The sequence below is a fragment of the Rhamphochromis longiceps genome, linkage group LG23 (genome assembly GCF_057381845.1).
Source record: "Rhamphochromis longiceps isolate RC_006_pf linkage group LG23, R_longiceps_female_GT1.1, whole genome shotgun sequence".
NCBI lineage: Eukaryota > Metazoa > Chordata > Actinopteri > Cichliformes > Cichlidae > Rhamphochromis > Rhamphochromis longiceps.
In genome coordinates, this window is record NC_140578.1 from 32,220,005 (window position 1) to 32,247,764 (window position 27,760).

General features: G+C 39.0%; 3 protein-coding genes and 1 non-coding gene across 5 annotated transcripts; 3 read left to right on the forward strand and 1 right to left on the reverse strand.

Annotated features, from left to right (window-relative positions):
- Positions 1-1,404: 1,404 nt before the first annotated feature.
- Positions 1,405-12,833, reverse strand: nufip1 (nuclear FMR1 interacting protein 1). Its single transcript, XM_085398833.1, has 10 exons — positions 12,393-12,833; positions 11,862-11,935; positions 11,295-11,396; positions 11,135-11,197; positions 10,980-11,056; positions 10,774-10,866; positions 10,457-10,626; positions 9,993-10,112; positions 2,297-2,532; positions 1,405-2,168 (listed from the first exon to the last, which is right to left on the reverse strand). Exons 1-10 carry the CDS (start codon positions 12,631-12,633, stop codon positions 1,647-1,649), a joined length of 1,698 nt encoding a protein of 565 aa, XP_085254959.1. The 5' UTR covers positions 12,634-12,833; the 3' UTR covers positions 1,405-1,646.
- A 492-nt stretch (positions 12,834-13,325) lies between these two features.
- Positions 13,326-19,688, forward strand: nop58 (NOP58 ribonucleoprotein homolog (yeast)). 2 transcript variants are annotated; one of them, XM_085398838.1, is made up of 15 exons: positions 13,326-13,480; positions 13,910-13,986; positions 14,111-14,163; positions 14,368-14,492; positions 14,573-14,709; positions 14,898-14,962; positions 15,219-15,353; positions 15,662-15,807; positions 15,967-16,093; positions 16,294-16,457; positions 16,555-16,689; positions 18,795-18,856; positions 18,944-19,095; positions 19,176-19,303; positions 19,403-19,688. In XM_085398838.1, the coding sequence occupies exons 1-15, from the start codon at positions 13,436-13,438 to the stop codon at positions 19,460-19,462; spliced, it is 1,611 nt and encodes a 536-aa protein (XP_085254964.1). In that variant the 5' UTR covers positions 13,326-13,435; the 3' UTR covers positions 19,463-19,688. The 2 variants fall into 2 exon arrangements, with proteins under 2 accessions (XP_085254964.1, XP_085254965.1); XM_085398839.1 differs by having other exon boundaries at positions 19,179-19,303.
- LOC146642381 (small nucleolar RNA SNORD11B) lies at positions 16,135-16,218 on the forward strand. The gene has a single exon (XR_014909837.1). It is a non-coding gene; the product is annotated as a small nucleolar RNA SNORD11B (small nucleolar RNA).
- Positions 19,689-22,545: 2,857 nt separating the features above from the next.
- On the forward strand, positions 22,546-27,460 carry wdr12 (WD repeat domain 12). The gene is made up of 13 exons (XM_085398841.1): positions 22,546-22,722; positions 22,984-23,078; positions 24,075-24,169; positions 24,288-24,394; positions 24,832-24,947; positions 25,037-25,191; positions 25,282-25,327; positions 25,417-25,502; positions 25,587-25,727; positions 26,470-26,575; positions 26,664-26,796; positions 27,036-27,108; positions 27,198-27,460. The coding sequence occupies exons 1-13, from the start codon at positions 22,682-22,684 to the stop codon at positions 27,267-27,269; spliced, it is 1,266 nt and encodes a 421-aa protein (XP_085254967.1). The 5' UTR covers positions 22,546-22,681; the 3' UTR covers positions 27,270-27,460.
- The last annotated feature ends 300 nt before the right edge of the window (positions 27,461-27,760 follow it).

Consider the following 27,760-nt stretch of genomic DNA (forward strand, 5'->3'; position numbering starts at 1 on the left):
AATAAATAAATAAAAAATAGGGAACCACCCTTCACGCTCCACCTCATGATGCTTAATCGACGTAATCAACCTTAATTTGATGCAGTGTGAAAAAAAATGCACAGAAATCAATTATTTTTCAAGAAATATTAAATAGATTCAACATCTTTCTTCAACAAAATTGCAGACTGCACAGATGGTACCTTCCCAAAGGAAAAAATACTATAGCTTACTAGGGTATATATATTAGACTTAATAGTTACTATATACAGTAATTGACTTCTATTCATTTTACATCAAATTAAAACTTTGGGTGTCAGATAATTATTTATTAAAAGCTAGACATTTTAAATGAGAATAAGAAAGAAAAGTATGTCTTTGTGCCCCCTTTTCCCTGTTAATGTCCTATCGGCCCCCCTGGCTAAACTTTGCTAGATCCGCCCCTGCACAGTTACCAGCCGTCAACTACAGTAGAAAAAGATCCTCGAGTAGAAAGTAATATTAAATACATTCTAACAACAGCTGATCAAGCTTAAACGTGCTGCTGTTGTTCAGCCGCTGGTTTCCTCTTTCTGGTGCAAAGTGGGCCAAAAGCAAACTAGAGACACGGACTCGCGACAGAAAAGCTGATCAGCTGATCGTTAAGCAGTTTCATGATTGAAGTAGCAGCAGGAGAGGCAGTCGCTTGTTAAGCTTAAAGCAGGAATGCTTTACAAACATTCAGAGATGGACTTACACACTTGCTTTACTTCTCTCGGGATAACTTTGTCGGAGATGAAATGCCGGGTTGCTAGCGAAGCTCCACATGCTATCCAGACCACCGACAGGTCCCGCATGCCACAGCCGCTCTATCAGTGATGCATACTGCTCCGACGTGCTAACGTTCTGAGGTGAGTTACGGCGTGTTGCAAGTTTTGTGAGGTGCTTTCGTGATATTTAATGGATCGGATTACATTTTTTATTTTTCTCCGATATCCGATCCAGTAATTTAGGTCAGTATCGGACCGATACGTAATATCGGATGGTCCATCTCTAATTTAAACCAATAGTAATCTGTCATTGGAATAAGATAACTGACCTTTGAAGTTAAATAGTTTGAAACTGGAAAGCTGTCTGCTAAAACAATTAGTGCATTAAAGGGGAGAGTTGAAATACAAAACCAAGTTCAAACAATCAGTTTAAATGGGAAAAAAAGCACAAATTTAAACTATAGATGTACCATCATCTATTCAACCATTAAAAAAAAGAAGAAGAAAAGACTGGTAAAAAAACAAACAAAAAAAACCAAACAAAACTTGTAAACCTGCCTGACTTTCATGTCATTGAATTCAATAGACAGTGGGTCAACTCTAACACACTTTCCAGCCGTGGTGCGAATTTACTGCAAGTCAAACACTAGGTATATATCTCGTGGTAGTGTGAATGTACTTTACCACACGTTTCAGTTCACTCCTTTTATTGATAGTCAAACACTGAAAAGATAAAGATTCAGAATTCATCACTACAAATCACGTGATTTATTTTACAAGACAGTCTGTCTTTACATAATAAACTCATAAAAAAAAAAAATTAAAAAAAAATCATTCCTGTCCACAGAAATTCTTCATTCATATTTGGAATCTCAGTTTGATGTTTAGGACAAAATAAGACCAACTATTTTGGGTCTTTCACACTTGAACACTGGGGGTCTCCCATATTTCATCATCATACATATTTGAGATACATGTGATCCCATCCTTCGAGGACACATCCGGATGGTTTACATCACTGGCTGTTGTCTCCTCAGTATTTGGGATGAAATCACCTGTATAATCACCAACACTTCCTAAAGACTCCACAGTAGGTTCATTAGGTTCTCGTGTAGACCCTTGGTGATTCAGTATACAAGGAGCTTGCTTAACTGCAGAAACTTCACTAGTAACTAAACCCTCCGTACTGCCAAGATCCAGGACTGCTGAATGTCCCTCACTACTAATCAAGAAGGCAAATGGGGACGCAACTTGGATTTTCTCTGATGATTCTTCCCATCTTCCTTCATGCTCTCCGTTTGTAACAGCTGCTGTGCCCTTGTTTCCAGTTTTCTCCTGGTTGTGACATCTGCTCTCCAGCCCAAAGAAGTGGTTTCTGACAATGTAGCGTACACACTGCAGGAGGACATTCCTCTCGTGTCGGATATCTGGAGCCAGTAACTAAACAAAGAGACAAACAAGAGTTGGACTAAATAACACATCTAAATAGTATAGCTTTAAACAGCGTGTCCTTTTTTACTAAATCAAAATCATATAAATACGCACGCAGTGTCAAATGACTTCCATACCATCTCAAGCAAAGTGGGGCGATGTGACTGTGGTAGTCTTCCTCGTCCCGCTCTTTCCCCTTTGCTGTTGGGCATGTGAAGTCTGGAATCTGTCTGAACTGTTTTCTGTCTCTCTGCATTCTGTAAAAAAGCCCCTCTACCCCTGGCAGGTGCCCTCTCCTGAGGGTTGGGTGGTATTAAGTTTAGAAGGTCCTGGTTCTCTTGCACCAGCTCCTTACCTCTCTGAATGGGTGTGGCTAAAACGCAAAAGCACAAGCGTTAGTAGAAACACTGGACATAAGTTACACTTTGTTATATATCCATCCATCCATTCGCGTCCGCTTATCCTTTTCAGGGTCGCGGGGGGCGCTGGAGCCTATCCCAGCTGTCATAGGGCGAGAGGCGGGGGACACCCTGGACAGGTCGCCAGTCTGTCGCAGGGCCAACACAGAGACAGACAACCATTCGCACTCACATTCACACCTAGTGACAATTTGGATTAACCAATTAACCTATCCCCACTAAGCTTTGTTATAAACTACATAATAAAACCAAACAACAACAGAGCTACTCCGAGATAAAATTAAAGTACATGTTTAATGTTGAATCTGATGAAAACTAGGGCAAGTTATTGTGACTCAGGACACACACACACACACACACACACACACACACACACACACACGTATCTGTATTGAACTGTTCGATACAGTGCCTTCAGTTCAGTACGCATATGTATTGAACGTATGGAACGATACAAAATTTTTAATTTATTTGATCAAATATTCTTCTGACGATGCCGTCTGTGTTGAGGGCTCAGTGGATCTGCATTTGATTACTCTGTCTAGGGTGCATTGTCGGGCGCAGATCAACTGAGTGCTGCCCATATGCATTCAGCCAAGTTTGCATGGCAACTCCTCAACGCTACCCAAAACTGAACCTCATCCACCGTCATTCAGATCTGGCGTTTGGAACCATTTTGGTTTTCATGTGAAGTATGACCCTACTTAAGCCTGTTGTGGAAAAAAGTACAACAGTATGTCGGATGTAACAAGCAATGCTCAATTACATCGGTCGGAACGCAACAAATATGATTACACATTTACGCCGACATCACACTAGTGCAAAGACAAGTGGAAGCAGACAAAAACAACACCAACAACAACACCAAGCACGCATGCTACAAACGGCGAGTCATTTAGACACCCGTTAGAACATGATTCTAAGAGGGCAAAGGGGATAGACAGGGCAATTGCTACTTTTAATGCTGTCTACAAAATTGCTTTTCTTTTGGAAAGAGCCATTTCTCTGTAAAACTCTTTTCCACAGATGAGTGATTTCGCCATCAGATGCAAAAAATAATATAATAACAAAATAAATGTATCGAAAAAAATATCTAACCGTGACACCCAATGTTCCCTCTAATCTGCGTGTGCGCAATTGTGCACTACTGGCATGGCCTTTGGAGTTAGTGCTGTTCTTTAGATTCTCTAGATAATTGGAAAACAGGGTTTTAAAAGCAAATATGTTTGGGCGCTGTTGAGAAAATTTTGTATGTGAAATTTGGCAAAAATAATCAGAAGATTGATAATATATGTTTTTCCTGGAGTTATTTTATCAGTATGTGAGAGGCCAAATAGAATATGTTGAAACTTCAGTTTACATGAGGGATCAATTTTGGTGTTTATAAAATTAATTGATAATTGACAATTATCATTCAGTAATTGACTAACAAGTAAAATTTTCCTATCCACCCATTTCTGAATATATATTGATTTGTTCTTAAATTTAATATCCTGATTATTCCAAATGAGATCTTTATGGGGAGAAAGGTTGTGAGAGTATATCATTAACCAAGAGATAGGAGTTGACTGAAAGTTGGAGAGTTTAATCGGTAATTTAGAGATATTGTAATTGCATTTTAGCAGAAAGTGCATTCCTCCAAGTGAGTTAAAGATATGGTTGGTAATAAAATTCCAAATTGAAATGGGATTTTTTAAAAAGAGTTTGATCCATTTGATTTTAAAAGACACATTTAAGGAAGTGAAATCTAAAGAATTTAGGCCACCAGAACACAACTTGTTTATCATTACATTTTTTTTAATATAATGTATTCTCTTTTTCCAAATGAAGTTAAATAATATTTTATCAATTTTTGTGCATAATTCTTTTGAAACATCAGGTACCATATCTGCATATATAAGTCTGGAGAGGCCTTCAACTTTGGCTACTAACGATCTTCCAGTAATGGATAAATCTCTTTGAAGCCAAAGATTAAATCTTTGTTGTATTGCAGTTATAAGAGGGTCGAAATTTTCAGATAATCTAGCATCTTAGTCTTTTTGAATGGTAATACCAAGATATTTAACCTTATTTTTAACAGGAACACCTGATACAATTGTATCTGTGCAGAATTTAACAGGGAGAAGTTCACATTTTGTAATGTTGAGTGGTCTTAAACCAGAGGCTATTGAGAAATTATTGAGAACTTTGAGAGCTTCATCAACTTAATATTTATCCTTTAAAAAAAAAAAAAAAAAAGTGTTGTGTCATCTACTAGTTGAGTAATAGATAATGTTCTGCCAGCAACAGAGAGACCCATTACACTGCTGTTCTTAAAATGAATACAGAGTAACTGCATAGGAAGAAGGAAAAGATATGCAGAAAATGGACAACCTTGACGGATCCCACGGTTATTATCAAATCTTTGATATGTTTGATTATATGCAGATGCAAATAGCTCAAAGTTTGAATTGATTTTTTAAACATATTTCCAAAACCAAAAATATCAAGTGCTCTGAACATGAATTCATGTTCAATGGAGTCGAAAGCTTTATAAAAATAAAAAAAAAAAGAAAGGAAAAAAAGAAAAGAAACTATTATCTGTGATTAAATCTGAATGATCCAAAATATCAATTACCAGTCTTATATTGTTAGTTATGTGTCTGCCAGTCATAAAACCAGACTGTTTCATCAATTAAGTGCACATTTTAATTTTTTAGCCAAACACATAGCAATTATTTTATAATCATTATTCAGGAGTGAAATAGGTCTCCAATTTTCTATCAAAAGGGCGTCTTTATGAGGTTTAGGAATCAAAGTAATCAGTCCCTGAGTCAAGGAAGGAGGGAGCTTTCCATTATCAATGCTTTCAATAAGTCCTTTGAAAATAATTTGTAAAATTCAGAAGTCAAACCGTCATTCCCTGGACTCTTATTAAGTTTCATTTTATTAATAGCACCTTCAATATCTAGTGTTGTGATGGGGCATCACACATAGTTTTATTATTGTCACTAATTTTTTTTAATATTTAATATTAATATAATAAGGAATTATAGAATTTTTCCATGGCTTCTGTAGAAAAATTAGATTTATATAAATTTTTATAAAAGTTCACAAGTCTTGGAAATCACTTGAGGATCTTGTGTGATGACCCCATCTGAACAAAGTTTAGTCATGCTGCCAAGAGTATTGTGATGTTTTTCTAATTTGAAAAACTAGCTAGAGTTTTGTTCTCCCTCTTCAAGCCATTTCCTTCTTGACCGCACAAAGGCACCTTTTGCCTTGTAAATGAAATTATTTCCGACTCTTTTTTTCTCTCTTCTATTTTTAACTATTTCAGCTCCTCTTTTCATTAAAAGGGACCTCAATTCAAATTTCATGAGCTCCCAATTTTTACAAAAAGCATTTTCAACACATGCCTTGTTCTAATACTGATCTATTTTTGTTTTAATTTCCTTTACCAAAGAATCATTCAGTAGAAGAGAATTATTTAATTTCCAATATGAATTCACTCTTTTAGACGGATTACTGGCATACAAACATATCTCCAAAAAAAATTGTTCTATGAGCTGTCAAGGGTGTTGGCAACATTTTTGATGTAGAAACATATTCAGATAAAGGATCAGAAATTAGCCAATAATCAATACGAGACTGTAATGAACCTGATCTATTTTTCCATGAAAATTCCTTAATGGTTTGATTTTTGAATCTCCAGATATCAATTAGGTCTCTTTCATTAATAAAATCCAACATATAATTACTACTTTCCTAACTTTTACTTGGCAATCTATCTATCATGTTATTGAGTGAATGGTTCCAGTCTCCTCCTAATATAATCTTTAGATTAGCAAATTAAAGATTCATTTTTTTCCATTTACTACAAGTATTAGGTCAATATTCTCCTGTTTGTTATTATAGCCGTAAATGTTACCTAGTAAGAGGGTCTGATCATTAAAAGAAAAAAAAGAAAAAGAAAAAAGAAAAACACACAACCAGCAAAATAAAATATCCTTTTGGATCAGTTTCTGAAGATATAATTTTTCCATTAAATTTATGCTTCAAAATCAGAGTTCCCGCTGAATGGTTTGTGCCATGAGACTTCCATAAATCTTCGCTCCATTGGGATTTCCAGAAGTTAGCATCCTTAGTTCAGCATGGGATTCTTGTAAGAGACAAAAGTCAGTATTCAAACTTTTAGCATATAAAAACAGAGCTTTCCTTTTGGTATTGTCCCTTAGTCCTTGTAAGAGCCAGAGTCAATGTTTATGTTTTTCCTTTTTGTTTTGGTGGCACAGGTGTATAGTTTTACCTGCGTCTCAGGTGATGGTATGTGGGTGTGGTCACAGTCTATTTACCTGATGTCGGTGTTCGCAGCAGGTGTGTTGGGTGAGTGGTTTGTGGGCAAACTTTTCTGTTGACCGTCATTTTTTGGCACACCAGTTAATCCATGCGCTAGTTGTAAATTGATTGAAAGCGCAAATGTTTGTTTTTGTTTTGTTCTTAAAATAAATGCGCAAAGTACAAGTACGACTCATTATGGATTATTGGAGGCGCGTCACAGGGACACAACCAACTCAGCCGGCCGCGGCTTTATTTACAGATGAAAGTCGCAACAGTCCTCGAGCATTAAAAGAAATAAAGGACAAAGATGAAATTTTGCAAACTAAATTAACTTTTTACCCTGAGAAGAGTGTGTCAGCTTCAGAGAGAGCAGAACTACTCTGTCTAAAAAAGTGCTTCACAAAACATTTTAACAGCAACAGCATACTATAAGTCTTTAGAACAATAAGGAAAAGAGACCTTGAGGTATATCCACAAATAGGACTCGAAGAGATTTCAGTGAATTTCTTTTCTGTTCACAAAAGCACTAGGCAATTTTCCCTTCCTTACGTGCTTTCTCCACCTGTGGCCATAGCTGGTTGCGCCTCTCGGTACTCGGGAGAGAGATCTTCTTTGAAATGGAGCTTCCTTGTCTTCAGGTAGTCAAATCGCTTCGCCGCCTTCCAGATGATGTCTCGAAAGTGTCTCATTGTTAATTGCAGGATTATGGCGTGGGGCAGTGGCGCAGAAGAGGACTCACGTCGTTGACCGATCCTGTGGACTGAATCAAGTACCTCCGGGAACTTTTCACGGTGGTCAGGATCCATGTTTTGGCAAATTTCAATAACCTTACTGCGTACGTTTTCTCCTTCTTCTTCGGGTAGCCCATGAAGTCGCAGGTTCCATCTTCGTTTATACCGAGACAACTCCAACACCTTGTTTTCCAGTGTTTGAATTTTCTCTTCTGCTTTATCTCAGAAGATCTCAGGGAGCTAAAAGGAAAAGTCTCTCGTACTGAAATAAAGGTGGATAAAGTTAATAGTAACCTTAAGGTCGCCAATACTCTTCTTGATGTTAGCGCCTTGCTCTTCGATAGCCATCTTGAGCGTCGTAATAATGCTTTCCGCTGTGTCAGTTTCCATCACTCTTTTCTTACCAGAAGGTTTTGACAGGGAGGAAGTAGGAGTGATAAGAGCTCTCTTATCTGAGCCCAGGTTTTTTGCCATCACATACAGCTAGAAGTGTGCACCTTAAAGTTCGCTTTGCTGCTTATAAAGGAGTTTTAAGACAGAGCAAGTTCTGTAGCAGACCGTTCACATCTTGGCCCATCTTGGAGATGTGAGCAGGACAGATGGACCAATTGACGGAAAAAGTGTGGACTTTATACCAGTTTTTAAATTGTGTTAATAGGCCACGTAAAACCAGAGTTATGATAAAAATATATGAAATGTTTGTTTTGTTTTTTTCCCCTGAATACTATCGTTGTTTATATTCAATGTGGGAAGAAACGGTAAAGACAACGTTTTATAAAGAAAACCATCGAAACACTCTCGGCGTTTGAGCAAAAACAAAACCAACCCCCAGCCCCCAGCCTTTCCCATTGGTCGAAAAATGTACCATGTCAATCAATCAAAAAAAATTATATGGCAACATGGCATTTAGTTATTAAGACACGGGAGGAAGTCTTAGGAGTGTTTTGAGATGTGAGAGATTTGCGATGTTTAGCGCAAATCTTGTGTAGTTAGTGTGTAGTGTAGTCAACAGTTTTGTCGTGTGTGTCAGAACAATGAGGCGACTGCTAAATGTTACAGGTGTTACAGGAATGATACATTTCCTGTTGTCAGGCCTGCAGGTATCAGGCTGTTGTTCTCCTTTAACTCATAGTGGACAGAAATTATTTTTTGGAGTGGCACAAATAATTTGTGTGGCATCAAATTTGATGCAGAACACCTGATTGTTCTGTTAATATTTTGAAATGTTTGTTTAAAAAAAATGCCTTGGCAGCATTTATAGGTAAACAGCTGCAAAAAAATTTGTTTGCAAAACTCAGTAACTTTTTTGTAGAAATAACTATATAATTATTTGCCCAACATTGGTCATTATATACTGTATTTTGCAGACAGAGTTACAGAACTCTCTTCCAGACCACAGACTCGTACTCATAATACAAGTCAGAGCTTTATGATAAATAAATAAATAAATAAATAAATAAATAAATAAAGTTGCACTTTCAAAATTGGAGTTCAAGTTATTTTTACTTCCAATAGTGTTAACATACTGCACAGGTCATGAACAAGATTTTTAAAATTTTCATAGTAAGTGGGCTAAAGCAGTTAATTAAAAGTAGTCTAACATAAATGTAAATGCTGTAATTTGATTATTTTAATAAACCATGTAACTTGGATGGATTAGATGCTGGCGTGACCACAGTGGACACGTCTGCTGTTGCTCACAGTGGTCCAAGGGACCGCTCAGGGAGTTTGTGTGTTCGCTCAGACACATGAAAAATTAGAACATTGACATAGACACCAAAGTATCGAAATGAACCGAACTGTGAATTTTGTGTATCGTTGCACCCCTAACACACACACACACACATAAAAAAAACTCTATAAGTATATTACTCTTGCACGTGCCCACTGACAAATTTACATGTATTGGATCCAAAAGAATACAGTCTGCATTCGTGCAAGCAAGGCTCCATTCTAGTCAGCTTGGTTTTTAGGATTTTCCGGTAGGCAGTGGTACTGTATCAGGTACTTTTTTAGCACTTATTGGGCCGGGGTTTGAAGTGAGCAGAGTTGAGCCGAAAATGAAATGTCATCAGACTGCACCCAAGAGAGGGTAGAAAAGTCCATTTACGTTTGTGCTTCATGTCAAGGAACTTTAGGGTTGCGCTGCTATAACAACCCCACCCAAATTGAGGTGGTAATGTAAAAAGACTGAAACAGAGTAGATGAGTAAAGTAGGTGGTAGTGGAAAAGCGACATAGGTGAGGTAGTAAAAAGTGTAAATTAACAACAAAATAAAAACAATTCAACAAGACAGAATCATTAGCATTTTTCTTGCATGGTGAAGATTTTGGACTATTATCCAGCAAACACTATGTGCTCACCTGGTTCATCATCACTTTCGGTCATTGATCCGTAGTTTGCTACTAGGGATCCCAGAGCTGAGCTCATCTTCTTAGGGGCCACAACCAAGCCACTGGTCCTGGACTCATCTCTGTCAGAATCTTGGAGCCAATGAAAAACAGAGCACTATATATATATCACTATCACTATATACTATCGCCTCTGTCAGTGCGCCCCAGGGTGGCTGTGGCTACAATGTAGCTTGCCATCACCAGTGTGTGAATGTGTGTGTGAATGGGTGGATGACTGGATATGTAAAGCGCTTTGGGGCCCTTAGGGACTAGTAAAGCGCTATATAAATACAGGCCATTTACAGGCCATATAGGGGTGTCTGTGTATTTCAATCAAAGAATAACCAGAGGATAACCAGTGAAAGCTTTTTGATCTTGTCCTCTATGTAGGTGATTGTGCACAGGCTTGATTGAACTTTGATCAATTAACTCACCATGGTCACTAGTGGCTAATGCTCCGAGTGGATCCCCGTCCCTGCATGGGTGGGTGAGTGGTTTAGGCTTCTCTGTAACAATGCAGTCCGATGAGTGTGGCCGTCTCAGATGTCGCCCTTGGAGTCCTCTGTTTTTCCAACCACGACCTCTGCCTCTTCCTCTCATTCGTCTGAAAATAAATACATCATTGCTTATGCAAGTTAACTTTTTGGTAAGACAGACTTCATTTCAAATTAAAAAAATGTATATCAAAATAGAAAATAAAAGAGATGCACACCAAAATCCATAATTTATACATTCAAATGTAAACATTTACCCAAACTGAGCTGTTTCCAGGACAGCTCCCGTTTCCTCCCGCACCTCCAGGACTTTTTTCTTCTTCTCAATATTCACAAGTGTTGGATAGTTTCTAGTAAACCAGTAAAGACAAATTAATGACTGGACATGGGAAGTATGCATATGTGGCTTAACTAATGGCAAAATTGCATCAAAAGTTCATGACTGCCACAGTTTCTAACTAACTTGCGTCTTTCCTCTCTCCATTTAGTAATCTCCTCTGGTGTGTCCAGTTTGATTCTTTTAGTTCCTGGTGCATGGTTCTGTCAACACAGAGTATTCACATTAGAAAAGGGGAACTACTACAAGCTAATCACTTTACATCATCTTCTTCCACTTACATTTTTCCAGTGTATGCTGACAAGTTTTTCATGGGCCATGAAGCTGCAGTCAGCCACAGAACACTAAAAGTGGATTCAATTGGAGCTCTCAGTAAAAAGTAAAGAATATCAATGTGAACAGCACTAATATATATCTAGTAAGTAGCCTAGAGTGAAATACCTTGACATGCTGAGAAACATGCTCATTGTACTTTTCCTGGTTTTTGAAGCCCCGGTCGCAGGTGTCACAAAAATGGTAATACTCTGGTTCTTTCCTGTTTTTCTGCAAGGGGTGAAAAGCTCAAAGTTCCCAACAACGTTCCATTCACTTTAACCCTTGTGTGGTGTTCGTATTTTTGTTACTCAGCCAGTGTTCATGGGTCTGGTGGACCCGCTAGAGTTTTGGCTTTCCAAATTAACACTATCAAACAATTTTATGTTAAATTACTCAACAGATGTTTACTTCATCCCAATTACAAGACATATGAACAGCAAACATGGTTAATTTTTTCCCTTTACCTTTGTTAGATCACATTTATGAATTAATGTGCTTCTCGTTTTTCTTTTATATAAAATGTTATAAATAAATCAGTTATAATCAAGTGGAGTGAGTGGAAAGACACAACACATTTACACGTGAAAAAAAAAATTGTTTAATTTTTCTTTTGAAAAAAACTGAACACGGGTCTCACAGACCCGAACACCATACAAGGGTTAAATATAAATACAAAGTTCTCAGAAATGTCACCTTTTTTCCATGATGGCTGGGAGCTCGGTAGCTTTGATGTCCACCTCGATCCCATTCATGACTAAAGTTTTGACCTGAAAACACACGCAAGAAATTCAAACACACCTTTCTTTAAAAAACAGACACACGGACATGTCCTTTATGGCGACTAAAGGCGCACTGCATGTATCTTAAACTACACATCTGCTATCAAAGTTATTGTGGGGATGTGGTTTTGTTTTTAGTTTATTTTTCCTTGTCTTCCACGGATGTATCCGTTCTGTCACTAGTTGGCTTTTATGAAACTAATTCAAGTGTTTTAACACCAAATAACCCACTGACGCCACTTGCTGCATTCACACATGCTATAAAGCTTTAAACACTTATTCCTTAACTGCAACATAACTGCTAAATCTATGACTTTTTTGTTAGAGCAGAACCCCATGGTGTAAGTCAGTCTTTACATTATGTGGTCCTTCATGTGCACTTTAGGGCGACAGTAACATGAAGGAACCCATCTTCAATAGGGAAACTACTGTATATTCCACTCACTGTATGTATGTGTAGGTCCGTGGTTTCCACGGTTTGATGAGAACCCATAACTCGCCGCTGACCCGTGGTGCCTGCCAACACTACTGTCGCAGCCCCAGGTGTGTTCGGTAGGCGTTTCGCTCCAGCTCCACATGGTGGGATGGAAGCTACTCGAGTGCGACTGCTGCTGCTGGAACGACTGGAAGGAATTGGAAGGAGGAGAGCCAAAGTCGGGCGGAGGATAATTTGCCGACTCGTTCATACCGCCAGGCCAAAATCTTTCTTCACGCTGAGAATGAAGGTAGTTCTAGAGAAACTTCTCCTCAACGCGTTGCCTTCATAGGCGCATGTATTTACTTTGAGCGAACTATGGTTTCGTCACATCCGCCAAAGAAGGAAGACCATAAACCAACACAGACGAAAACGAATAAATATATGTCTATACATACTTACGTTAAGTATTTTAATATGTATAAAAAGTTTTGTGGTAAAAAAAAATTATACTTGAGACTTAGACTGCAATTTTGATTTTACCAGTAGTTGGCTACAACTTCTCGCGAGGTTTAATGTAACAAATTCTCTTGGGTTGCCATTTTTGGTGAAAAGCCGCCTGGTAGATATTATAAATGCACTGCATTGTCTAAAGAGCAACACATAAATCTTGTAAGCGTCATAAGCTAAGTGGCCGCTCGCTCGATTTTATTAACCTGTATGCCGTGTGCGTAATTAAACGTATTTCAAAGTGTATTTTTTCCACAATAGAAGCAGAAACATATTCTAAGGTAAAGAAAACGTATTGACAATACGGTGCATTAGATACACCGCGATACACCCATCCGTAGAAACATTTTCTTCCGCTTATCTATAAATAAACCCTAAATTGTCTTTTTAATGTTAAGCTCGGGGGATAGCGACCGATGTGAACGAACCTGGCAACCCAATAGTTTCCTGGTGCCCTGTCCACGCCGCGTGTGTTTCAGAGTGAGAGCAGCAGCGTGGTGATCGAGGTGGAAACGTGAAGGCTCCAGAGGTGTGCGCAATAACTGCACTAAGGCGTTGCCAAAATGCTCGTGTTGTTTGAAACCGCAGCTGGATATGCAATATTCAAAGTAAGTATTCGACTATTGTTTGCAATCTTTTTAAAATGGGCGACTTTAGCACAGGGGCAATTTGCGTTAGCCCGGATTAGCCATCCAGCTAGTTCACTGAGAGTCGGTAGGTGTCATAAACGTGTTATTTACGGTATGAAAAAAGCAATCTCTTCGTTGTACTTGTGGATATGGATTACATTTTTATTTAAAGGTGTTTTGTTTGCGCACGAGCTTGGCTAAGTCATAAGTGAACATCAAGCTTGTACTGTGAAGGGCCTGCAACCACGTGTGCACACTGAGGTGGTGCTGACTCCACATGCATTTTAGAATTGTAGGTTGTTCAAATGCGTCCATCAACCATTACTTTAAGTTACATTCTTAACGATGTAAGCCATCTCACTGCTTTACATATTTCTTTTAACTAATGTCTGTGTATTGTGTTTTAAGGTTCTCAATGAATCCAAACTGCAGCAGGTCGACAGCCTGTATAAGGAGTTTGAAACTCCCGAAAAAGCCAATAAAATGTAAGTGCTGATGTTACATTTTACCACCTGGCGGCACTCTTTATGCCTGAAATATAACAATGGACTTATTACTATAAATCGTAGATGAAATGTAACTTCCATATATTTCCTTTTGTCCTACCAGCGTTAAGCTGAAGCATTTTGAGAAGTTCCAGGACACAACAGAGGCTTTAGCAGGTAATGAGAAATTTGAGCCCTAATGTTCACCTGAGATTAGTCTGTGATGCAAAGCTGTGTCTGATTAAACATGAGGTATTGCTCAGTCGTCACTACCGCTGAGACCAATTCCTCCTCATACATATGAGAGTTGACACTTTTTGTGTTTTGTGCAAGCGCTTAGCACAGCTAAGCTTTATTTTAGTCTCTATTTCCACTTTTTAGCTGCAACTGCCCTTGTTGAGGGAAAACTTGGCAAGAGTCTGAAGAAGGTCTTGAAGAAAGTTGTTGCCAAGGAAGCTCATGAGCAGCTGGCTATTAGTGATGCAAAACTCGGTGGCGTTATCAAAGTAAGTCACTGATATTTCTGTCAGCCTAAAAGACAGCATTGTTATCGAACGTTGTGTTTCTAATGACTTCTGGTCTTCAGGAAAAACTGGACCTGAGCTGTGTCCACAGCCCTGCTGTGGCTGAACTGATGAGATGCATCAGGGGTCAGATGGAGAGCCTCATCACTGGACTTCCTCCCAGGGAGATGAGTGCTATGTCTTTAGGGTTGGCTCACAGGTTAGTGGTGCATATATTATGTTATATGAATCCAACTGCTGCCTATGATTACATTTGCTGTCTGAAATATTTGTGTAGATTTTTCTCAGCATTCGTCACTACCACTGAGGCAGCAATCCTCTAGCTTATTGAAAATCCCTTCATTAATCTAGAAATTTGAATTAACTCGTGTTCTCATCTGGTTGCAGTTTATCCCGCTACAAGCTGAAGTTCAGTCCTGACAAGGTGGACACAATGATTGTGCAGGCTATTTGTAAGTGTTGTATTACACAGTTATGTCTGTTGTTGTGCCTGCAACATGTCAGACAGTAGTGCAAGAGAACCATCAGCAGTTTAAATTATTTTCAGAATGTCCAAAAACCTTCAGTTTGTTATCATTGCAAACAAAGAAAACATCTAGATTTTTCTTTTTGGGATAATAAAAATGTCAATTATTGATATTTTTGCTCTAAAAATTATCATTTGAGCAGTTAACATCAGCTGTACTGTGTTTTCGTCCTTGCTTCTAGCTCTTCTGGATGACCTCGACAAAGAACTTAATAATTACATAATGCGTTGCAGAGAGTGGTATGGCTGGCATTTCCCTGAGCTGGGAAAAGTGATCACAGACAACTTAGCCTACTGCAAGAGTGTCCGCAAGATAGGTAAGGACCATCCTGCTTTTGCACAACACAGTCAGAGAAGCATATCTAGATATCCTAAATATTTTGAGTAAAGCCAGCAAAAACACAGCATCCTACAATTTCCACATTCAAATTCATTAGCACCTTTTAATTTTATTCAGAGCCTCTTTCAATCCTTTAAAATTTTATGGTTTCCTGTCAGGCTGAGTAAACCACAGTGCTCTGAGCTTGTTTAAAGTCAGCGTATTGTTGCTCTAAGACTTGCGTGCATTGGTTTAACTTCCATGTGGTGACATTCCTGAGTAACTGCCATATGTTTGTGTCTGCAGGTGATCGCACAAACGTCGCCAGCTCTGATCTATCAGATATCCTCCCAGAGGAGATCGAGGCAGAGGTTAAACTGGCTGCTGAAATCTCCATGGGAACAGAAGTGTCAGAGGAGGACATTGGCAACATCAGGCACCTATGTGATCAGGTGTGTGTGCTCACTGTTTGCTACAGTGACTGTGATGGCAATGACTGTTGTCTGTTGCAAACACAGGGTTTTCTGTGCGTCTTTGCCTTTTGTGACTGGTACCCTGCATTCATGAATTTGTTTTTGAATGTTTTCTTTATTTTTTTTTTTCTCCCATAGGTGGTAGAGATTTCAGAATACCGGGCTCAGCTCTACGACTACCTGAAGAACAGAATGATGGCAATCGCTCCCAACCTCACTGTAATGGTGGGGGAGCTGGTTGGCGCCCGTCTCATCTCACATGCAGGTGAATGGGGGGGGGGGGGGGAAATGTCATTTGTGAAAACTGGCCTAGCAGTGATGATGATGACACTAAGTCACTTTCCTGAACATGACTGATGGTTTTAAGTCACTACCTCATCTGAGCTGGCAGTGAAAGCACTAGTAGTCAGGTCTTTGAAGAGCGCCATAGCTACAGTTCTTTGTTTCATTCATTGTGCGATCCAGGTTCCCTTCTGAATCTGGCAAAGCATCCAGCCTCCACAGTCCAGATCCTTGGAGCAGAGAAGGCTCTTTTTAGAGCCCTGAAGACGCGCAAAGACACACCCAAGTATGGTCTCATATACCATGCTTCTCTAGTGGGCCAGACAACTGCTAAGAACAAGGGCAAGGTATGTTCTTAGAGTGTGATATGTGACTGAATAATGGTTGGTGGCCACAATGTGAAGCTGTCAACTCAGGCTTTGGTTTTCTGTAATGCCAATGCAGATTTCCAGGATGCTGGCAGCTAAAGCAGCCCTGGCTATTCGCTATGATGCTCTCGGAGAAGACACAAATGCAGAAATGGGTGCAGAGAACCGTGCAAAGCTGGAGGCCAGACTACGTCAGTTGGAAGATAAGGGGGTAAGTACAGCTACAACCCCTATTCCAGAAAAGTTGGGATGCTATTTAACATCCTTGGCCCTGACGTCCACATATGTGGACATCACATTTTGGGTTGTCTGACCAAAATACTAAATCTTGCTCTACAAGGGCCTGATATCCACTTACAAGGACAGTATACTGCCACTGTTGTATCGAAATTTAAAACAAATGTCCTCATAGAGCTGGGCAATATGGCCTAAAATCAATATCACGGTATAATTTGAAGCATGTGACATGTATATCGCAATATTCTGTATAACGTATTTTACACACTATAAGGCACGCTTAGGATCCTTTAATTTTCTCAAAAATTGACAGTGTGCCTTATGTATGAATTCTGGTTGTGCTTACTGACCTCTAACTGATTTTATGTGGTAAACGCTGCGCAGAAATCTGTCAAAAAAAAATAATTTAATACGACTTTGGTAAGCTATGAAGGCGTACAGCTTGATGGATTACCGGAGCCTTACGGCTGCCGTAGTCAGGAGCCTCGTGGAGTAATCTGGGTCCAAAACTCCTCCTTCAGGTCCCAAAGTCAGTCAAACACTACAGCATCACTGAGAGTTAAAAACTGTCTAAATTCTTTAATTTTTAATAAAATAATCAGCGTTGCGGCTTTACCAGGTTTAACAATTAAGTTTAACATCCAGGCATCCATGAAAACAGAATTTATTAAATTCAACGGCGTTAGAAGTTAGCAGGAAGTTTGCTCACTAGTTTCCACCTAAACATGATATGCCATGTTCTGACTGAGAGATTAATCATTAATATATTGCAACAACATGGGAATAGAGCAGCTGCGAGAAAATTCTGCATTAATGAATCAATGGTACGGAAGTGGAGGAAGTGCAGTTTTTGGCTTTTCCCATATCCCAAAAGTGCTTTGTCTCTTTGCTGTTACTGTCGCCCGGCATAATTTGCAGATATTGTTCGCAGCCGCTGCAATGTTTTCGACCAAAACAGGCACCGCTTGATGAGACCGTCACCATGCGCTATCGCGGTATAGTCAAAATGTCTACCGTTGGTCAAATTTATATTGTTTCTACTGTATACTGTTTATACCGCCCACAGCTATGTCCTCATATGTGGAACAAAAAATGGGCAAAAATAAAAATCTGGTAATTCTTTGTTTTTACATTCATTAGGTCCCAATATGTCCAAATATCAAAGAGAAATTAAAAATGCATGTCATGGAAGAGTTTGGGTCTTAGCAGTTTAAAATCCAAAACTTACCATTTTTAAGCAGCAAAAAAGGTAGTGTTGAATGATGGGACAAAGCTGTTTAATAATTAACACAGCATAGCACCCCATTTTGTTATAGCAGTCCTTAAATGTCTGGGAACTGGGAAGATGAATGTCATCCTTTTCTTGTCTTCGTTGTAATGTGTCAATGGATTCCAGTGGTCAAAGGTCTGGGTCAGACCAGTACCCAACCTGTTCTACTGTGAAACCATGTAATAGATGCCTTATGCCATTTAGTTTTGTCTGGTTTAACTATGCAAGGGTTCTACTCTGGATGGTAATCCTGTGTTGCTCTAAATCCAGTGTATACCTTTCAGTATTGATGGTGCCTCTCCAGATGTGACAGTTGCATAACCATCAATGCATCCCTGTACTATCAGAGGCTTTTGAACTGACTGCTGATAAGAAGCCACATGGCCTCTCGCCCCTATAGTTCACAGGACTGGATATCCCTATTTTCTAGAAAGAATTGCAAATTTGATTTGTCTGATCACTGGAGAGTTTCTCGTTTTGCTTTAGTCTGAACATTAGCCCTAAGAACACAACAGCAGTTCTGGCTCATGTTCACAAATGTGGCTGTACCTCAGGAGGTGGAGCAGGTCATCTACTAATCAGACAGTTCGCCATTCCATGTCTGGCTACTCCAGTATCCCCAGTCCTTGAGCAAGATGCTAAATGCAAGTAGTATCTTGCTCCAATATAGCACTTTTGAGTGTCCAGGTAGAAAAGTACTATATGTAATGGATTTTTGTATTTCTTCTGAATCTGTTATCCTGGTAAAATCCCTGTTTTTGTTATTTTTTCCCCCTCCTTTAGTCATTGAATCCACATTTTCTTTTCAGATCCGAAGAATCAGTGGAACAGGCAAAGCAATGGCAAAGGTAGAGAAATACCAGCACAAGAGGTTAGTTGTCACTTGCAGCATATTTTGCATATTTCCACATCTACACATGTATGGTGGTTAATGCCTCCTACTACTTTTCCTTCACAGTGAAGTGAGAATTTATGATCCGTCAGGTGATTCTACGATTCCGTCCACATCGAAGAAGAGGAAGTTTGAAGAGGTAGAAGAAGAGGATGCCACAGAGCCCACGACATCAGCAGTCAAACCCAAAAAGGCAAAACGGGAGTTGGTAATAGAAGGTGAGTGAGTTTGGAATCAATCCTCTGCCTCCTGTGCATTTGGATCTGTGATGCTGATAGTGTTCTGGCTCTGTGTTTAGAAGAAGAACAAGCAGAAACATCAGCGGCAGCAGAGGAGACCCCGAAGAAAAAGAAGAAAAAGAAGGATAAGAAAGCAGAGGAGGAAATGGAAGAACCAAAGGAAGAAGAGGTGGTAGCAGTTACTGAGGTAAGATGGAAGCTAAAGTTTTAAAATTATCCCTTTTTTTCTTCCTCCCCTTTAATGATCGAACTCTCTCTCTCTCTCTCTCTCTGTCTCTCTCTCTAGACAACAGAGAAGAAGAAAAAAAAGAAAAAGAAGGTAAAGGAGGAGCAGGAAGAAGATTGAAAAGAGGAGAGTGTAAATAGATTTTTGTCTTTTATTTTTATTATTCAATTATATTTTCTGAGGACTACAGTATTGAGTGCCTGTCTGTGGACATCTGAAAAGAAGTTCGAAGTAAACATCAGAGTAATCATTAGATCTCATTCTTTTCTCTGGTCATAAAGAGACTGTACAATAAAAGTTTTTTGTTTTTTTTTTGTTTTTTTTTTCAAAGATGTTTAAGCTTAATCTACCAGAAGCCTCTGTAGACAAGCATTTGTTTTATTCATGAAGAGATCTAGTTTTGTCATGAGTTCAGTACAGATTTCCCAGTTCTCTTGTGATAAACAAAGCCTGGTGAAATAAAACCTTTTGCTCAAATGCTGTGTGTGTGTGTTTGTTTTTTTTAATGTACAAATAAATGCATCCAGCAGGGGTGGGAAGTAATTAAGTACAAACACTTCACTTATTATACTAGCTAGATTTAGCTGTCTGCAATAGTATGAGTATTTATTTTTCTGACTACTTTCAATCCCTATATTTTTCCACAACACTTTCTACTTATATTTTCAAAACAGATTTGTTACTTTAGGTTCAGTGGTATTATCTATAGTGTTATAAGTGAGGTTTTTCTAAGTAGCATGTAATTTCAAATTCAACATTTTTATCAGCTAAACAAATGTCAGCAAACTGTGTGAACACAGTGTGTCTGCTAGCTAAAGGTACAGCTGCTGGGTTTCCCTGGGAGAGAAAAGAGTAACTTCACTCAAAGATGGAAAAAGATATAGTATATGTTTTGGGGTTTTTTTTTTTAAGCCTCATGCCCAGTACATTTGAACTTGAATCAAAGTGTTTGGAAAAGTGTCAAATTTTGGTCCTATAACATGTGAGGGTAGGATGCCCCACCTCATTCTGACATAGTCATAGGACTGCATGATGTGAGGAGTTTGCTCTAGTGATTATATTTAAAATGACTTGCACTCTAAATAAAGAAAATAACATGAGTGCAAAGATACAAGATTGTGTGGATGACCAAATGGTGCCATTTAAGGACAAGCAAATTCAAGCAGTACCTAATCAGTAAATTAAGAAAACAGAATTTGAAAATATTAGTCCTTGCTTTATGAATTCAAAAAATGAAGCAATAAGAGAGGGCAAGCCAACCGGTCGCTGCAGATGGTCGCCCTTCCCTGAGTCTGGATCTCCCGGAGGTTTCATCCTGTTACAAGGGAGTTTTTCATTCCTACTGTAGCCAAGTGCTTGATTTTAGGGGGCCATTTAATTGTCAGAGTTTTCTCTGTATTGTTGTAGGTTCATACATTAGAATATAAACCACCTTCAGGCAATTTCTGTTGTGATTTGGCAGAATACAAGTAAAACTGTATTGACTCAAATAAGGCAAGATGCATGTGTATAAAGTGTAATGTGCACCTTTGTTTTACAGCACAGAAGAACTGTTAAGAAAAGTTTCACACACTGTCACGGAATGACAGCAAAATCTCACAACGTGAGAATTAATATTCGAACCTAAGGCTGTATCAAGCCATACTTAGTTATTTGTTTAAAAATTGGTTGACATTTTTTGAATACTTAGAAAGCAAAATTATTTTTTTTAACAGTTGTGTAATTATTTATGAGTTAATAATTTTCTCTGTTGATGTCTGGCACTATTGGAGAGGGGTTGTCTGAAATTTCAAATTATTTATTTTGGCACTAAAACGGTCCAAAATGACTCGGATCATTTTCAGCATGTACCATCAAAATGTGTGCAGTAGAGGGTTAAGGCCACATTAAGAAAAATAATATTGTTGTTCATTCTGAGAATAAAGTCCAAATATTGAGATTAAAGTTGAAAGTGTATTTTGAGGAAATATCAAAATGTGGAGATTACAGTTGTTTCAAGACAAACCATACTTCAGAATCAGTTTAAGTAACAAGAAAGTAAATGATTTCTCTTTTAGCTCATAGACACAGTGTGGTGATCAGTATAAAGACATTAAGAAGATGGTGTAGAAAGCTGGATCTGGTTAGGTGGAAAACAACCAATGGCTCTTAATGCAAGGTTATTGATGATTACACCCTCATGCAATGAAGATGATGTATCAAAAGACAGCTGATCAATTTGTTTCACTAAGCTATCTAAACAATGAATTGTAATTGTAATCACATGTCAACTTTTTTTTCTCAAAATAGATGTTCGACTTAATCTCGAAATTTTTACTGTACTCTCAAAATGATGAACAATATATTCTTTTCTTAATGTGGCCCCAATACTCCCCCCACCTGTTGAATCCCACCGTAATCCCTGACTTTTCTTATTTTACTGTTGGTGTGGAGGCAAAGTCACCCTATAAGTAGGCAATAGAAAATAGGTATAAAATGTTCTCAAACTGAATACATTAATTTGAATCAAAATTTAAATAACAATAATATTTATATTTTCATGTTCTAATATTATTTTTATTATTACATTTATATAGTATAAGGTTACCTTTGTACAAAAATGGTTATAAAAAATTTCCTCCTTGGAGCTCATTTTTACTTTCTTTCTTTGAGTACATTTCGGAGTTTGTACTTTTGCTTTAGTAAAGAATTTACATTTTTAATTAGGCAAAAACATTTAAACCCTTTGAAGCTCTCATTACATATAAAGGCGATATACTCAGACCTGATGCTTTGGACTCGTGTTTATACTCATATGCTAATACACTGTATTGTCAGGTGAAGCTAACCTTCGTTTTTAATGATTAAAAGTGCTGATAAGCTATCAGAAGTTATGAGGAAACTTTGGTATTGGTTATTTTGTTCACCCAATGTAAATAAAAATATTATTTCTATTAAATTCCACCGTGTATACTGACAAATGCTATCTCACATCGATGAATGTAAAAAGCAGTCTCTAGATCTTTTAGGTCATTAATACAAACATTTTACATTGATGTTCATCTAATCATCGTAATAACTGGTTCGTAGAGGATTTATCATTAAATACATTACCGTTGAGTTCTGCCATCCTAAGGAAGTCAGTCCGGACTCCCGAGTGACCAAACTTGGGTGCTTGGGAGAAGCGGAAGTTCGCATACTGGCCAGGCGTCACTAGACGATCGCAGAGCTTCTGCTTTTCGTTTTGCAGTGGTTTGTTTCGTACCACATGGCAAAACTGCACGAGAAGCGTGTTATGAGGATTCCTTGTATTTTAATATTCTAGAGCTCGTGGTTGGCAAAATAAACACTTAGCTAAAAATGTCTCAGATACAGGCAAGATTCTTCACAGAAGACAAAAGGTGAGGTTTAAAAGAAAGAAAGAAAAAACTCAACAGAAAATGACAAACAAGCAAGCGAGCTAGCTAACTTGCTAGCTGTAATTTAGAGTAAACAGTATCATCTCATTGTGGGGTGTTCTGTCTTTTCCTCTAGCAAATTTTTTTTTTATCTGTAGTTCTGATCGTGGCTAGTTCGTAGCGATGTTTTTTTTAAAATGCTAATGCTAACAATGTGAAGTTATGTAGACTCCGGCAGCAGCTAAAATATGTCTATCTCTGTAGGTACGTTGTAGATGATGTCCCGTTCTCCATCCCAGCTGCATCCGAAGTGCAGGATCTCAGCAATGTAATCAACAAGCTGCTGGAAGCTAAAAATGGTAAGCTCACTTTATCATAGGCACACAAACTATTCCCCACCTTCTTTACAATTCAGCCTCCAGCTGCAGAGCTGTAAACACAGAATAAATAGCATTATAATCCTAATCCTCAATCACAGGGGCGGATCTACATGGAGTGGCACGTGGTGGCACCGCATGGCAGATCGATGGGCTGGCATGCCCTAAAATATTCTTGTAAGCAACTGATGCTTACGATTGTGCCAGAGTACATTTTGAATCAATGCCATGGGCATTTTTAGATTTCACACATGCATTGATTGTTACACTCTGGGGTCTATGGACACGCCTCATCTCCAAATCACCTGACCGATTTAAGATGCCATAGCAACAAGCTGCAGCCACGTTTAATCTCCATTCAACTTGTGTTGAAAGTTCAGGCTTCAAACTATACACCAGTTTTTAAATTTTATTGATAGGCCACTAAATCCGGAGCTACAATCATAAAAATACATGTGATGCTTTTTTCTACTATTGTCACATTTAATGTGGGATGAAATGGTAAAAAGTTTGTTTTCTAAGGACAGCACAAAAAAAGATCAGGAAAAAATGCCACCCCTTTTGTATTAGTGTAAAAGTGTACCATATTGACCAATAAAAAATTATTTGGCAACACATGGGATTTGGTTATTTAGGAAGAGGTGAACATTTTCGGAATGACGGCTGCGGGAGAGAGAAAGAGAGAACGAGTGTCTCCAGATGAAGAACAGACTGAGTGATGCACCTCCTGCTGTTAGGCCTGCAGGGTTTAGGCCTGTGGTGTTCTCCACTTTCTTGTAGCAGACAAACTATTTTTTGCACTGGCACAAATACTGTGTGTGGCATCTTATTGTGGCACCTGATTGTTCTGTAGATTTAGTTTTAGTAGTATTTTTAAATGGTTGTGCTATATGTTTGTGTATGTGTATGTCAAATGTAGTCCTTATCACAGACTGTACTTCTAAAAATCTCAGATAATTTATTTGGTTCTCTTAACAGCTTCTCACAGTAAAGTGGACTTTGACTTCCTGGTCAGGGGTCAGTTCCTGCGAACCTCACTGTCAACTCACATGGCGACAGAGGGTATATCGACGGTATGGCCTGCTATAGTGCTTAAACTCGTATGGATATATTGTATAAAGCGAGTCACAAGCATCCACATGAGTAAAACAACATTAACCAGATGTTTTACTCTGTTTGCCCATGTTCCAGGAAGAAGTTGTGGAGATAGAATACGTGGAGCGGATCACGGCCCCAGAACCCGAGGAGTGTATGATGCATGATGACTGGATTAGCTCTGTAGATGCTGATGCTGAATGGTAAGATGGTTAAGAGCAGACCATCAGTGTGCTTTTTATTAATTGGGAAATTAGATCAGCAAAAAGTTTGTTGTGATGTGTTCATATTTTCTTTTTTCGTCTTCTTGGTTGTTCATTAGCTAAACAAAAGTCTTAAACCACCCCCTATTCTTTATCTTTTACTTTCAAGGAGCCAGACTTTCTATTCCTTTTAAAATAGTGCTGCAGGCTTTCTGAAAGTCTTGTCTAATTTGTCTTTAGACATTGGCTTCTTTTTCAGTTCAGTTCTTGTACATGGCAAAGAACCAGAAGCTCGAAGCTTCTATATGAACATAAAATTTCACAGCAACATTTTTTTTATATATAATATCCATAAAATCTTTAGTGAAACTGAAGATGTTTGAGCAGAAGGCTCATAATGATTTGAAATGGAATGACCCTTATTTTTTCCCCTGCAGGATCCTAACAGGGTCATACGACAAGACTGCCAGAATTTGGTCTACTGAGGGCAAGCCTGCGATGACTGTGGCTGGACATACAGATGTGGTCAAAGACGTAGCCTGGGTCAAAAGAGGTAAGTGGGACAAAATGAAACAGACATGTACTGCTATGTTAATAGTCAAAGGCTTTATTAAGTCCTCTTTGTGGATGTTTTCTGTGTAGAGGGTCTGACCTCTCTGCTTCTGACGGCCTCTCTGGACCAAACCGTGTTACTGTGGGAGTGGAACTCGGAGAGAAACAAGGTGAAAGCCAGACATTGCTGTCGTGGACACGCGGGGAGTGTTGACACCATTTCTGTAGACCCCACAGGAACGAAGGTAAGGTTGGAGAGGGCAAGACAAAAACTTAAAAGACAACAAAGAGTGCTGCGATTAATGACTTTGGATGTTTGTGGTAAACACTTTCAGTTCTGCAGTGGCTCCTGGGACAAAATGTTGAAGATCTGGTCAGCAGGTATGATCCCAGAATGATTCAAGGCCTCTTTATTGTTAAAAAAGGTATTGTTGTGATGCTGCTATAAACTATATTTCCTGTGCTGTCAGTGCCTACAGATGAGCAGGATGAGATCGAGGAGCCGGCTGACAGACCAAGGAAAAAACAGAAGACTCAGCAGCTTGGCCTTACCAGGGTGAGTGCACAACCAGAGTATGATTGACTGGAGAATAAGCCCACTAAGTCATTGCAAAATGAGTTTTTGTTTTCTTGGGCACAGACTCCCTTGATGACATTATCGGGACACAGCGAGGCAGTGTCATCTGTCCTGTGGTGTGACAGTGAGGAGGTTTGTAGTGCGTCTTGGGACCACACCATCCGCATATGGGACGTCGATACTGGAGGGATGAAAACTACGTTGGTGAGAAAAATAGAAAGTGACTGAATTAGCGATAATAAACACTTTTGGTTGTTTCATGTGACAGATTAATGAGCATCATCCTACAGTTGGCAGTTCGTCTTGTAATCGGAAGGTTGCCGGTTTGAGCACCGGCTCCGACAGTCTCGGTCGTTGTGTCCTTGGGCAAGATACTTCACCCGTTGCCTACTGATGGTGGTCAAAGGGTCAGGTGGCGCCAGTCTCCGACAGCCTCGCCTCTGTCAGTGCGCCAGGGCAGCTGTGGCTACAATGTAGCTTGCCATCACATGTGTGTGAATGCGTGGATGACTGAATGTAGTATGAAGTGCTTTGGGGTCTATAGGGACTAAGTAAAGTGCTATACAAATACAGGCCATTTACCATTTACAGGCTTTTATTCTATTAGCTATGTCACAGAGGGTGAAACACAGGTATAAATGATAAAAAAGACTCAGAGCCACAATTTGACTTGTTTCTTCAGTGTATGAGTGATTTAAAATGCCTATAATAGAGGAAATCAAACCAGTGACATACACTACGTATTACTGCTATATGCCTGTGTGTAGTGGATGTATGCAATGCATGTCCCAATCCTAAGAAAAATTAGGGTTGCAGACTAATTCAAAACTCGGTTAACATCTCAAATAGTTTGAAATAGCATATTTATCAACCACCAAGTTTACCTTTTGTTATCATATTCTCAGTTTTCCAGTATTTACCAGTTTCACTGTTTTTCTTTTCACAGACGGGCAGCAAAGTGTTTAACTGTATTTCCTACTCACCTTTGTGTCGACGGCTGGCCTCAGGTAGCACCGATAGACACATCCGACTGTGGGACCCTCGCACCAAAGGTACGACTGTTCTAAATGTCACAGACATCTATGTTTCGACTTGTATTGTTGTTTGTCACTCTTGTCATCTTTACAACTCTTCTTTCAGATGGGTCTCTTGTTCTGCTGTCGCTGACCTCTCACACTGGCTGGGTTACCGCTGTCAAGTGGGCACCATCACATGCGCACCAGTTGGTCTCGGGTTCCCTTGACAACCTAGTCAAACTTTGGGATACCAGAAGGTAAGTGAAGCTCATAATTGGTACTACTGTTAAGGGCTCCGCTCTAGTCACAAGGAACATATTTCTAATGGGACATGACCAGAGGTGGAAGTATTGAAGTACAAATACTTAGTTACTGTACTTAAGTAGAATTTTCAGGCATCTGTACTTGACCCAAGTATTTATTGTTCTGATTACTTCTTTAACAGAAATATTTTCTACTCTTTACATATTTAAAAAATTTCTCTGTTGTCTCCCAGCTGTAAGGCTCCTCTGTATGACCTGGCGGCCCATGAAGACAAAGTATTTTGTGTGGACTGGACAGAAAGCGGGGTACGATGTGTACGATATTTGCACACCAACAGTTGATAGATGGAAACAGCGATGTTCTCACAGTGTCCTCTCTCTGTTTCTGTTTGCAGCTGATGCTGAGTGGAGGCGCAGATAACAAGTTGTACACCTACAGATACTCAGCCCAACAGGCAGAGGCATAAAGATTCAGCACACATTGGACAGACAGACACAAAGACAATATTCAGGACTTAAATCAAGGACTTCAAAGTGTTGGACAAATATCTTGGCTTTGTTCTTTGCTTTCCTGATTCGTTTTACACAAATGTTCTTACAGCTCGTCCTCGTTTCAGTGTTATCCAAACAGATTATAAATTAAATCTTTCTCCTAAAATGTTGTCTCCTCACCTTCATTTAACTATACAGTATTTATATATAACAGTTTATAAAGTGTGTGTGTGCTCTGGAGCAGGATATCAAGGATGTCACTGTACTGATTCATCTTCCCCTCAACCCTGACTAGTCTTCCAGTTACTCAAGTTAAAGAAACATTTGACAGATCAGAACTGTCAGTGGAAGTAGCTGCTGGTCATCTTCTACACCACCATCATCCAGTCTGTCCTGCACACCAGTCACTGTTTGGTTTTGCTCAGCCGCGAAGAAGGACAATGGGCAATCAGGTCTGCAGAGAAGA